At 41.7% G+C, this 13,617-nt stretch overlaps 1 protein-coding gene across 1 annotated transcript in view; it reads right to left on the bottom strand.

Moving 5' to 3' along the window:
• The window catches only part of cfap74 (cilia and flagella associated protein 74), a 355,344-nt gene that overhangs the window by 291,785 nt on the left and 49,942 nt on the right, over positions 1 to 13,617 (bottom strand). The window contains exon 4 of the mRNA XM_063032843.1: positions 9,530 to 9,617. Within this exon, the coding sequence (XP_062888913.1) occupies positions 9,530 to 9,617 (88 nt within the window). The remainder of the gene's footprint in view (positions 1 to 9,529; positions 9,618 to 13,617) is intronic.

Below are 13,617 nucleotides of genomic sequence, written 5' to 3'. Positions count from 1 at the left end.
GGCTCATAACCATGTTTGTGAGATGAGAGAACACCGTACTTCTTGTGTCACTCCAAGACGGTTGTCACTGAGATCGCCATCTCCTGAGCTTTCCCATTCTTGTCAACAGCTAGAAAATAAACTGATGCTGTTAGGATAAACTCCTCTGACATCTGAGGAGGAGAGATGTATGAGAGAGGGGCATTGTCTTAACTCTGGAGCTACAGCCACCCGTGTGTCTCCTGCCCTCAGAGAGCAGTAAAAGACAAAAGCTCACTGGGGTGCGGGGTGTTCGGAAGGACCTTAGCAAGTGGAATGACCCAACTCAAGACACCCCACTCTCATTTACTATCAGCCACCCCCACTTGGAACGACCCCAGTGAGAAAACCATTGCACTTAGTGCATTTGTGGACTCTGATGCAGCTGATAACTTCCTTGACATCAAATTGGGACAAAAGATGTGTCTTCTCTCTAAGACCTGTCCCTTGCCCTGGAAGGCTGAAGCTACAGATGGCAAGCCCATCGGCTCTGGACTAATCAAGTATAGAACAAAGCCTCTGTGTTTGACTATAAGGAAAACCCAACTTAAAACAATTTCTCCATATCTCCTTGAGTCCTCCCGACATTCTCTGATTCTTGGCTATCCCTGGCGGTGGCTTCATAACCCACAGCTCTCCTAGGCCACTGGATCTAGGCCTGTGAATCTCAACTGCTCAAAGTTCAAGGTAAAATTTATTATCAGCGTACATGCATGTCATCACACACAACCTTGATATTCTTTTTCCTGCAGGCATACTTAGTAAATCTATAGAACAGTAACCGTAAACCAGATCAATGAACAACAGACTGTGCAAATGCATAAATAAATAGCAATAAATAATGAGAGCATAAAATAAGAAGAGAGAGCCCTTAAAGTGAGACAATCGGTTACGGGAACACCAGAAGTAGAATGAGTAGTTATCCTCTTTTCTTCAAGAGCCTGATGGTTGAGGGGCAGTAACTATTCTTGAACCTGGTGGTTATGAGTCCTGAGGCTCTTGTACCTTCTACTTGATGGCAACAGCGAGAAAAGAGCATGGCCTGGATGGTGAGGATCTTTGATGGATGCTGCTTTTCTACTGCAACGCTGGGAGTTTTAACTATGATGTACTGAGCTGAATCCAATACCTTTTATAGGATTTTCTTCTCAAAGGCATTGGTGTTCTTATACCAGGTTGTAATGCAGATACATTCCACCACACATTGGTAGAAGATTATCAAGGTTTTGATGACATGCTGAATCTCTGAAGACTCCTGTGGAAGTAGAGGCACTATCCTGCTTTCTTTCAATTATATTTATATGATGTGTCCAGGACAAGTCTTCTGAGATGGTGACACCCAGGAATTTAACGTTACTGGCACTCTTCACCTCTGATCCACTGATGAGTACTGGCTCATGGACTTCTAGTTTCCCTCTTGAGGTCTACAACCAGTTCCCTGGTCTTGTTGACATTCAGTGAAAGGTTTTTATTACACTACTCAGCCGAATTTTCAATCTCCTTCCTGTATGCTGATTCATCACCACCCTTTGATACGGCTTACAATAGCAGTGCCATCAGCAAACTTGTATATGGTGTTGGAGATGTAATTAGTCACACAGTCATAGGTGTAAAGTGAGTACAGCAGGGGTCTAAGCACACATCCCTGTACTGATGGAGATTGTGGAGGAGATGCCTTTGCCAATCCAAACTGACTAGGGTTTACAAGTGAGGAAATCCAGGATCCAATTGCACAAGGGGGTATTGAGGCCCAGGTCTTGGAGTTTACTGATTAGTTTTGAGGGGATGGATGATGGCATTAAATGCTGAGCTGTGGATGATGGCATTAAATGCTGAGCTGTAAATGATGGTATTAAATGCTGAGCTGTAATTGATAAAGAGCATCTTAATGTATGCATCTTTGCTGTCCAAATGTTGTAGGGTTGTGTGAAGAGCCAATGAGATAGCATCTGCTGTAGACCTGTCGCTTCAGTAAGCAAATTGGAAAGGATCCAAGTCGACACACAGACAGAAGCTGATATGTTTCAACTCCACCTCTCAAAATTATTCATCAATGTGGATGCAAGTGCCAATGGGGGATAGTCATTGAGGCAGGTCACCATGCTCTTCTTGGGCACTGATATGATTGAAGCCTGCTTGAAGCACGTGGGTATCACACACTGCCAGAGCGCGAGGTTCAAGATATCCATGAACACACATGCTAGCTGGTCAGCACAGGTCCATAAGACTATAAGATATAGGAGCAGAATTAGGCCATTTGGCCCATCAAGTCAGCTCTGCCATTTTATCATGGCTGATTTATTTTTCCTCTCAGCCCTAGTCTCCTGCCTTCCCCTCCGCACCCCCATTTCGTCAAGCCCTGACCAATCAACAATCTATCAACCTTTGCCTTAAATAAACTTAAAGACGTGGCCTCTACAGCTGCCTGTGGTAACAAATTCAACAGATTCATCGCTCTCACTTAAGAAATTCTTCCTCATTTCCGTTCTAAAAGGAACCCACTCTGTGTCTTCTGAACTTAGACTCTCTCACCATATGAAATATCCACTCCACATCCACTTTATCAAGGCCTTTCATCATTTGATAGGTTTCAGTGAGGTCACCTCCTCATTCTGCATTTCATTTAATACAGGCCCAGAGCCATTAAATACTCTTCATATCACAAGCCATTCAATCCTAGAATCACTTTTGTGAACCTCTTTTGAACTCACTCCAGTTTCAGCACATTCTTTCTGAGATAAGGGGCCCAAAACTGCTTACAATGCTCCAAGTGAGGCCTCGCTAATACTTTCTAAACTCCGAACATTACATCCTTGTTTTTATGTTCTAGTCCCCTTGAAATGAATGCTAACATTGCATTTGCCTTTCTTACTACAAACTCAACCTGCAAATTAACCTTTAGGGAATCCTGCACAAGCTCCCAAGTCCCTTTGCGCCTCACTTTTTTTGTATTTTCTCTCCATAAAATAGTTAACCCTTTCATTTCTTCTACCAAAGTGCATGACCATATACTTCCTGATACTGTATTCCATCTGCCAATTCTTTGCCCATTCTCCTAATCTGTGTAAGACCTTCTGTCACCTACTTCCTCCAAACTACCTTTCCCTTCACCTATCTTCATATCATTTGCAAACTTTGCAACAAAACCATCAATTCCGTCATCCAAATCATTGACATGTAATGTAAATAGAATTGGTCCCAACATAGAACCTTGTGGAACACCACTAGTCACCAGCAACCAAGCAGAAAAAGCTCACTTTATTCCCAGATTTTGCCTCCTGTCAATCAGCCACTGCCTTATCCATGCTAGAATCTTTCCTGTAATACCATAGGTCATAGCTTGTTAAGCAGCTTCATGTGTGGCACCTTGTCAAAGGCATTCTGAAAATCCAAGTACATAACATCAGCCAGTTCTCCTTTGTCTATCCTGCTTGTTACTTCTTTAAAGAATTCTAACAGATTTGTCTGGCGAGATTTTCCCTTGAGGACACCATGCTGACTATGGCCTACTTCATCATATGTCTCCAAGTACCCCGAAATTACATCCTTAACAATTGAATCCAACATCTTCCCAATCACTGAGGTCAGACTAACAAACCTATCATTTCCTTTCTTCTGTCTCCCTCCCTTCTTGAAGAGTGGAGTGACATTTGCAATTTTCCATTCTTCCAGAACCATTTCAGAAACTAGTGATTCTTGAAAGATCATTACTAATGCCTCCACAATCTCTTCAGCCACCTCTTTCAGAACTCTGGGGGTGTACAGCATCTGGTCCAGGTGACTTGTCTACCTTCAGACCTTTGTTTCCCAAGAATATTCTCCCTAGTAATGGTAACTTCACACACTTTATGACCCCTGACACCTGGTACTTCCACCACACTGCTAGTGTCTTTCAGTGAAGATGGATACAAAATACTTATTCAGTGCTTCTGCCATTTCCTTGTCCCCATTACTATTTTTCCAGCATCATTTACCAGCAGTCCATTATCCACTCTCACCTCTCTTTTACACCTTATGTATCTGAAGAAACTTTTGGCCTCCTCTTAAATACTGGCTCGCTTACTTTCGTATTGCATTTTTACCTTAATTGCTCTTTTAGTTGCCTTCAGTTGGTATTAATAAACTTCCCAATCTTCTAATTTCCCACTAACTTGTGCTCTATTATATGCCCTCTCATTGGCTTTTATGTTGGCTTTGACTTCTCTTGTTAGCCATAGTTGTGTCATCTTGCCTTTACAATACTTCTTCCTCCTTGGGATGTAAATATCCTGTGCCTTCTGAATTGCTCCCAGAAATTCCAACCCTTGCTGCTCTGCCATCATCCCTGCCAGTGTGCTTTTCCAGTCAATGCTGGCCAACTCCTCTCTCATGCCTCTGTAATTCCCTTTACTCCACTGTAGTACTGATACATCTGACTTTAGTTTCTCCTTCCTGAATTTCAGGATGAATTAGATCATATGATGATACCTTCCCCTAATGGTTCTTTTATCTTAAGCTCTCTAATCAATTCTGGTTCATTGCACAACACACAATCCAGATTAGCTGATCCCCAAATGGGCTCAACCATGAGCTGCATTTAAAACAGCATCTTGTAGGCATTCTAGAAATTTCCCCCTCCTATAATCCAGCACCAACCTGATTTTTCCAATCTACCTGAATACTGAAATCCCCCATGAGTATTGTAATAATGCCCTTTTGGCATGCATTTTCTATCTCCCATTGCAATGTCGACCACATCCTCACTACAGTTTGGGGGTCAGTATATAACTCACATTTGTTTTTTTTTCACCCTTGCAGTTCCTTAGTTCTATCTACAATAATTCAACACCTTCTGACCCAATGTCACCTTTTTCTGTGATGTTGGTAACCGAGAGCTCCTAGCAGTCAAACTAGCATTAGAAGAGTGGTTGGAAGGTTCCAAACACCCCTTTGTATGGACAGATTACAAAAATCATGCCTATATCCAGGAGACTAAATGCTTGAATCCCCGGCAGGCTAGCTGGACACTTTGTTTTCGCATTCTTTGACTTTACTATCTCTTAAAGACAAGGCTCAAAGAATGTGAAAGTTGATGCTCTTTCCCAGCAGTATAGAACTCAGAGTACGAGCTCAGAGAAGAACCGCGCTCCAGAGTTCGTCATATCCAGAGACAGCATTCTGGCTCCCATTTGCTGTTTCATTGAAGACACGACCCATTCCCAACAGGGTTCCAGCAGCATCTTCTGTTTGTTCCCCAGGCAATAAGATCTGAAGTTCTCCACTGGGGTCATGCTTCTCATATCGCTGACCATCCTGGGCTGGGGAGGACTTGAGTTTACTGGAGGACACTTTTAGTGGCCAGTGATGACAAGTGATTATATAATTAGTGCACACCTTTTCTGTCTGTGCTCAACACAGGTCTTCTAAGCAGCACCCTGCTGATTTTCCGCATTCTCTACTGGTTCCACATTGCCCCTGCTCCCACATCTCTATGGATTTCATTACTGGCCTACCATCATCACACTGTAATTCTAGTGGTGGTAGACCATTTTTCTAAAGCTGCTCACTTCATTTACCCTGCCTAAACTTCCCTCCACCAAAGAATGTCTTGATACTTTGTTAAAGAATGTTGCTAGGATTCATGGCATTCCATCTGAAATTGTGTTTGATTGTGGTCCCCAGTTCATGTCCTGTTACTGCAAGGCTTTTTGGTCTCTGTTTAGCTTTTCTATTTGTCTCTTTTCAGGTTTCCACCTCCAGTCTAATGGTTAGATGGACTGGGTTAAGACCATAAGACCATAATATAGGAGCAGAAGTACGCCATTCGGCCCATCGAGTCTGCTCCGACATTCAGTCATGGGCTGATCCAATTCTTCCAGTCATCCCCACTTCCCTGCCTTCTCCCCATACCCTTTGATACCCTGGCTAATAAAGAACCTGTCTATCTCTGCCTTAAATGCAGCTGATGACGGCCTCCACAGCCGCTTGTGGCAACAAACTGCACAGATTTACCACCCTCTGACTAAAGTAATTCCTCCGCATCTCTGTTCTAAGTGGACGTCCTTCAATCCTGAAGTCATGCCCTCTTGTCCTAGACTCCCCTACCATGAAAATTAACTCAGGACCTCATGGAATACCTCCACTACTTTGTGTCCTCCCAACCATCATCCTACAGTCAGTTCTTAATCTGGGCAGAACTGGCACATAACACCCTGAAGGGCTCCTCCATTGGCTTATCCCCATTTGAAAGCCATTTTGGGTTTCAACTGCCACTTTTCTCTGGTTAGGAAGTGGAAGTTGGGGTTCCAGCTGCAGAGAAGTTTATTGGTTGATGCAGGATCCCCTGGAGAAGGGTTCAGGCAGCTCTGAAGTAAACCTCAATCTGTCACCAGAAACAAGCCAACAGGAGGAAGAGATTTATTTACCCCTTCATTTGGCTCTCAGCTAAGGACTTACCTTTGCGAGTCAAATCCAGAAAGTTGGCTCTGAGATTTGTTGAGCCATTTAAGTCCATCATATGGGTAAACCCTGTTACTTACCAGCTGGCTCTGCCTAGGTTTATGAGAGTAAGTCTTACTTTTCACATCTCCCAGTTGACACCAGTAATCCCTCCTCTGTCTCCTCCATTGTAGGTGGTGAGAAGACTGATACACTCCTGACATTATGATCACAGCCTCCGCTATCTGGTCAACAGGGATGGATACGGTCCAGTGAGCATACCTGGATGCCAGCATGATATATTTTTAGACCCGGACCTGATCCAGGCTTTCCACCGCCACCATCCTGATGTGTCCTGGGCTGTCAGGAGTGGGCTGCAGTGTCACACCTCGAACTGGCCACCAGAGGGAGGCAGAGATGACAAGGCCGATCCCTTACTGCTCACCTGGCTATTAGGCTAATTATTAGTTCATTGTTTTCACCTGTGCCTGGTTAGTAGCCCTACAGAGGTTCTTTGTTCCTTTGCTCAGGCTACGATCACACTAGACCAAATAATTTTGAAAACACCGGTTTCGTGTAAAAACGACAGACATCCACACTAGGCATTTTTGAAAATACCTCTGTCCACATTAAAACGGATATTTGGGTGAATCTCCTCTTACTGTGCATGTGCAGGACGCACAGAAAACAAGTGAAGAGGAAACAGTATACTTGGTGCGCATTTGTCCAGTTACAGACTAGAAAAACTTAAAAGGAAATTGCCAAATGAAAGACTTGGTGCGCATTTGTCCAGAAACATTTCCTACTGCCACAGTCTCTTCACCGATGAAAGAGACGACAGCTACAACTAAATGCAATAAGGCTTGTTACTGGGTAAAAGTGAAATTTGCTGTTACCTCATTTGTTTGCCTTTACTTTTGCCATGTCTTTGTGTATTATTTTGCTGTATTTAACATGTGCAATAAAACGAGTTACTGGACAAAAGTAACAATTGCATCTATTAAATGTTTGCACAAGCAATACATTAATAAAGCACCTTGTTAAATGTATAAAACATGTCTGCATCAGTGTTATCTTGTATTTCCATACAATGTTACACTAGGCTGTTACACATCTATTGTCAGATATTGTTGTGGTGTTGCAGGTTGCGTTCAAGAAAACAATGAAATGCCGCGTTGCCGCCATCATTTGTTCCGGCACGTCATGACAGCAGTTTTTAAAATAGCCGGTTACCCCGTACACACTATGCCGGATATTAGGCGTTTTCAGATTTATTCACTCTGGAGAGCGTTTCTGAAAAGCTCCGTTTTCGGGGGAGGAAAACACCGTTTCAATGTGGACGGAGGGTCAAAACAAAGAGAAAAAACTTCAGTTATGGATTTATCCAGTCTAGTGTACATGTAGCCTCAGTCTTGGAATTATCTTTTGTAAGTGAAGCCTTGCCTACATTTGTAGGAATCACTAGTTTCTGAAACTAGTTAAAATTTATTGGATTTTGACTTTGTCTGTGAGTCTTCTGTACCCTCTAACTGTACCTTGCTTGCTAAGGTATCCAGTGAAGCCTTGTTGGAATTTTCCCCTCTAATTCTGTGTGACTTTTCTATGCAATTGGGTTCACTGCCATTCAGTGTGAGCGAAGTTAAAACTGAGAAATTACCTGGCTGACTGTGACATCGTCTCCACTATTTATACCTTGAAATGATTTTATAAATGGGGTACTAGAGTTGAGGACCACTGGTCCATGGGCATGAATTTGATGCCACCATGGCTGCTGTAAGAATTTGTACCACGCTGGCATAATGTAGCGGTTAGCGCATTATTTTACAACACCAGAAGTTTAAAGGGGATCTGAGTGGTAGACTTTTCCATGCTTAGGATGGTGAATATATGGAATGGGATGCTAGAGACTGATATAATGTTGAAAAAATACTTTTGGATGGATACTTGGAGAGGAAAGGCATCAGTGGATATGGTCCTAATGCAGCCAAATGGGATTTATGGATGACAGATGAGGTGGGCTCAGGGCCTGTTGGATGACAGATGAGGTGGGCTAAGGGCCTGTTGGATGACGGATGAGGTGGGCTCAGGGCCTGTTTCTGGAACGTGATTCTAGATCATGGCTCAGGTGGAGATGAATTCCATGCTATTTCCTATGTTTATATTTGACACCTTAGTTCTGTAAATTAATCAACAAAGTAGCATAGCAGTTAGTTCAATGCTATTGCAGCTCAGGGCACTGGCGTTCAATACTGACATCCTCTGTAAGGAGTTTGTACGTCTTCCCCGTGAAATGTGCAGATTTTCCCTGGTGTTCTGGTTTCCTCCCACATTCCAAAAACGTAACGTGTAGAATTATCGAAAAGCACAGAAACAGACTCTTCATCCCATCTAGTCTGTGCTGAGCCATTTAAATTGCCTACTCCCATAGAACTGCACCAGGCCCATAGCCCTCCACACCCCTACCATCCATGTACGAATACAAACTTCTCTTAAACATTGAAATCGAGCTTGCCTGCATCCCTTGTGTTGGCAGCTCGTTCCACATTCTGACCACCCTCTGAGTGAAATTTCACTATGTTCCCCTTAAACTTTTCACTTCTCACCCTTAACCCATGACCTCTAGTTGTAGTCCCACCAAACCTCAGTGGAAAAAGCCAGCTTGCATTTACCCTATCTATGCCCCTCATAATTTTGTTTACCTCTATCTAATCTCTTCTCAATCTTCTACATTCCAAGGAATAAAGTCCTAACCTGTTCAATCTTTCCTTATAACTCGGGTCCTCATAACCGTCAACATCCTTGTAAATTTTCTCTGTAATCTTACAGCATTATTTGCATCTTTCCTGTAGGTGACCAAAGCTAAACAAAATACTCCAAATTAGGCTTTGCCAATGTCTTCTACAACTTCAACATAACATCCCATCTCCTGTACTCAATACTTTGATTTATGAAGGCCAAAGGTAGGTTAAATGGCTATTGTAAAATTATCCCACTAATTAAGCTAGGACTAAATCAACATTGTGGGATTTTTGGGGTGGTGTGGTTCGAAGGGCCGGAGGCTGTATCTCTAAAAATAATTAAGAAATAAACTCACCATGTAATTTCAGAGTCATCTTCACCTAGAATCTCATTCTCACTTTCCATTGCTTCTTCATTGTGTTCACAAAGTTGCTCTTCCATCCCTTCCACAAAGCAGAAACAGAACAAACAATGTACTGGTTTACACAGCAACTTCCCAGAATGTTCACTGGTACTCCACAGCAAATCATTTACTGCTGTATTACACACATATGTATTCACATATATTGAATTTTCCATGTTTTCCCCATGTGAGAGTCTGACTCAATAGAACAGACCAAGACAGTTCTTAAAGTTGTTCGCACTATAAAATCAATCATATGAACGTAAATATTCCTGAGGCCATTCCTTTGTACAATCTGGAATCCATGCACCCCCATCAGACAGGAGATACAAAAGCCTGAAAGAAAACAAACTTAGACCATGAACCATAAGTCACAGGAGCAGAATCAGGCAATTCAGCCCATCAAGTCTGTTCCACCATTCTGTAATAGCTGATTTATTATCCCTCTCAACCCCATTCTCTTGCCTTCTCCCCATAACCTTTGATGCCATGATTAATCAGAACCTATCAATGTCCACTTTAAATATATCGAATGAATTAGCCTCTACAGCCATCTGTGGTAATGAATTCCACAGATTCGCTATCCTCTAGCTAAAGATATTCCTCTTCATCTCTGTTCCATAGGCATATCCTTCTATTCAGAGGCTCAAGGACAGCTTCTACCTACTTGACTATTCATCAGTTCCCAGTACAATAACATGGAATCTTGACCTCACAATCTACCTTGTTCTGATCTTGTACCCTATTGTATGCCTACACTACACTTTCTCTGTAACTAATGCTTTATGCAGCACTCTGTTACTGTTTTCCCAATGCACTGTGTAATGAATTGACTTGTATGAAGAGTATGCAAGACAATATTTTTTCTCTGTACCTTAGTACATTTGGCAATAAAAAAACTATTTACAATGACAACTCAATATTATTACCATTTTCTGAACTATATATATTGTGTCAGTGAAATATTCATTTGTATCATCCTACTGAAGAAATGTTTTATACAAATACCTGTTCATTATTAAAACATCCTGCAAAGATGAAATAACATGTTTAATTAATATACACCAAATGTCTGTATACTTATGAAAGTTTTAATAAAATTTCCAAATGAAAAATATGTATAACAATGAAGCAGTTTGAAATTATAGATAGACCCTCAGAACATGAAATTAAGGTTTTCAAATTAAATTTATTATATTTTCATAGTTTTTGTTTTCTGTAAACATGTCTTTTATGACTATGGTTCCTTGATAACAACAAAAAATCAATTATAAAAATACTTATGCAGTGATTAGCTGATGATAGTTATGTTATAAAATGGTATTTGGTAACAAAGTAGACAAAACCATGAAGAAATCAGGTCATACTGATTGCAAAAATGGTAACCACAGTGAAATATCCATGGTAAGAGATCAAGGCTGCGTACTGTTGTCAGTTATGATTACTGTATTCAGCACCAGCTAAGAGTGGGTCTACATTCTTTCAAAACCAATTCTGTCACGTAACTCAGAAAGGGCATGGGTTAGAAATGAAGGAGAGATGGAGGACAGAAGTAATCATTTCAGAAGGAATGGCAAAGGAAAGCAGCAGGGAAACAAAGCAGCTTGTACAAAAACTTGGACATGTGGATGATCACTTTGCAAAAACCACCTTTATTCTTGTTAATGTCTTAGCAAACTTTAACACAATTAGCTATTGCCACCCTCCTCTAAAGGCTCTCCTCCACTGGACAATCCATTGGGACTATGGTTACCACTGAGCCTTTAGAAGGCATTGGTAAGACTGTACTTGTATGATCGTAAGCAGTTTTTAGCCCCTTATCTTAAAGGTATACAGGCATTGGACAGCGTCCAGAGGAGGTTCATGAGAATGATTCTGGAAATGAAAGGGTTAACATTTTGTGCCATGTTTGATATCTCTGGGCTTGTACACACTGGAACTTAGAAGAATGAGAGACTTCCAGTTAGAACAGAGAGGAGGAGGACTTTATTTATTGATTGAGATATAGTCTGGAATCGGCCCTTCAAGCCATGCCACCAGCAATCCCCTCCCTGATTTTATCCTACTCTAATCACAGGACAATTTACAATGACCTGTTAACCTACCAACCGGAATGTCTTTGGATTATGGGAGGAAACTGGAGCACCTGGAGGAAATCCACAGGGTCACGAGGAGAATGTACAAACTCCTTACAGGCAGCAGTGAGAATTGAAACCAGGTCAGCTGTGCTGTAAAGCGTTGTGATAACCACTGTGCTACTGTGCCATCTTTAGCTAGAGGATGGTGAATCTGTGGCATTCATTGCCACAGATTGCTCTGGAGGCCAAATCATTAGATTAGATTATGAGGACACGCAGTCCTCTTCTATTGCCATTTAGTAATGCATGCATTAAGAAATGATACAATATTCCTCCGGTGTGATATCACACAACACAGGACAGACCAAGACTGAAAAACTAACAAAACCACATAATTATAACATATAGTTACAACAGTGCAACAATACCACAACTTGATGAAGAACAGGCCATGGAACAGTAAAAAAGTTCAAAGTCTCTTGAAAGTCCCACATCTCACGCAGACGTGAGAAGGAAGAAAACTCTCCCTGCCATGCCCGACCACAGTCCGACTCTGAGTCCTCCGAAAACTTCGAGCTCTGATCAGCCCTCCAACACCGAGTACTGAGCACCATCTCTATCCGAATGCTTTGACCTCAGCCTCGGTCGCCAGCAGCAGGCAAAGCCGGGGATTTTGGGGCCTTCCCTCCGGAGATTCTCGAACGCACAGTAGCAGCGGCAGCGAACTGGCATTTCAGAAATTTCTCCAGATATTCCTCTGTGCTTTCACGTCTGTCTCCATCAAGTCAGAATTGTCCAGAATTGTCATTGGGTATATTTAAAGCAGAGGTTGATAGTTTCTTGATTAGTATAGGCATCAAAAGTTACAGAGATAAGGCATGGGAATAATAAATCAGCCATAATGGAATAGCAGAGCAGACTCAATGGTCAGAATGGCCTATTTCTACTCCTATGCTTATGTCTTATGCTCCTAGTTTTATGGATCACCTGCACATGGCTCCCTCCATCCCAATCCACTTATTAAGAACGGTACCACAATAGCCTCTGTTAGTTTGTTATCAAACTATCAGGAAGGCAGGACTTGAGGTAGGGTTAATATTTAGGATGTAGCAAAGGTTTTAAGGAATGGAAGAAGATCCTGATAAGATACCTGAAGGGAGCATGGATAGGCGACAGAGAGGAGCAAAGAGAAACAATGCCGCAGTCCCTATCCAGACAGCTTGAGAGATTTAAAAAAGGGAGGAAGAAGGAATGAGAAACTAGAGTTATTCTCTTTATCATAGTTAGAATAGAGATGATGAGGAATTTCATTAGCCAGAGAGTGGTGTATCTGTGGAATCCATTGTCACAGACAGCTGTGGAGGTCATTCGGTATATTTAAAGTAGAAGTTGATAGTGTTATGTTTTATAAACTCCAAACATAAACCCAATCTCAAGAAAAAGACAGAGCTGGGAATGCGAGTCAAACTTCATGGATTACTTTAAGCGAGGTGCACACATGGTAGCATCTTGATGAAAACAATTGACTTATTTTTACATATAACCCACAATGAATTACTTAAACAAATAAGAATGCTGAGTCAAACTAAATATTTACAATATTACCCAAACACTACTTAAATATTAAATACACAATACTTTTTCCTGCTTAGCTATAAAAACTCCAACTCAATATAGAATGCATCTCAGCTACATAACACAAGTACTATACAGGCACCCACAGCATAGTAAATTTTAAATTGTCCCATTCAGGCCTAAATATATAATTGTTGTGGAGAACTTCTTACTCTTGAGAGATAACATCTTTCCTGACAAGGGAGGTCACACTGCTTGACAGGCGAGACTTGTGGCTGTGAAAATAATCTCAGGTTCTGAAGCCTCCTCTGTGGTGGTTTTAAGAGTTGACTCTGAGTGCAGGAAGTGGTTTTCACAGATCTGGTTAACTTTGTGGATGACCTACCC

The sequence above is a fragment of the Mobula hypostoma genome, chromosome 25 (assembly GCF_963921235.1).
Source record: "Mobula hypostoma chromosome 25, sMobHyp1.1, whole genome shotgun sequence".
Classification (NCBI taxonomy): domain Eukaryota; kingdom Metazoa; phylum Chordata; class Chondrichthyes; order Myliobatiformes; family Myliobatidae; genus Mobula; species Mobula hypostoma.
The sequence above is the reverse complement of the archived record's forward strand: the minus strand, read 5'-3'. Positions and strand labels throughout refer to the sequence as shown.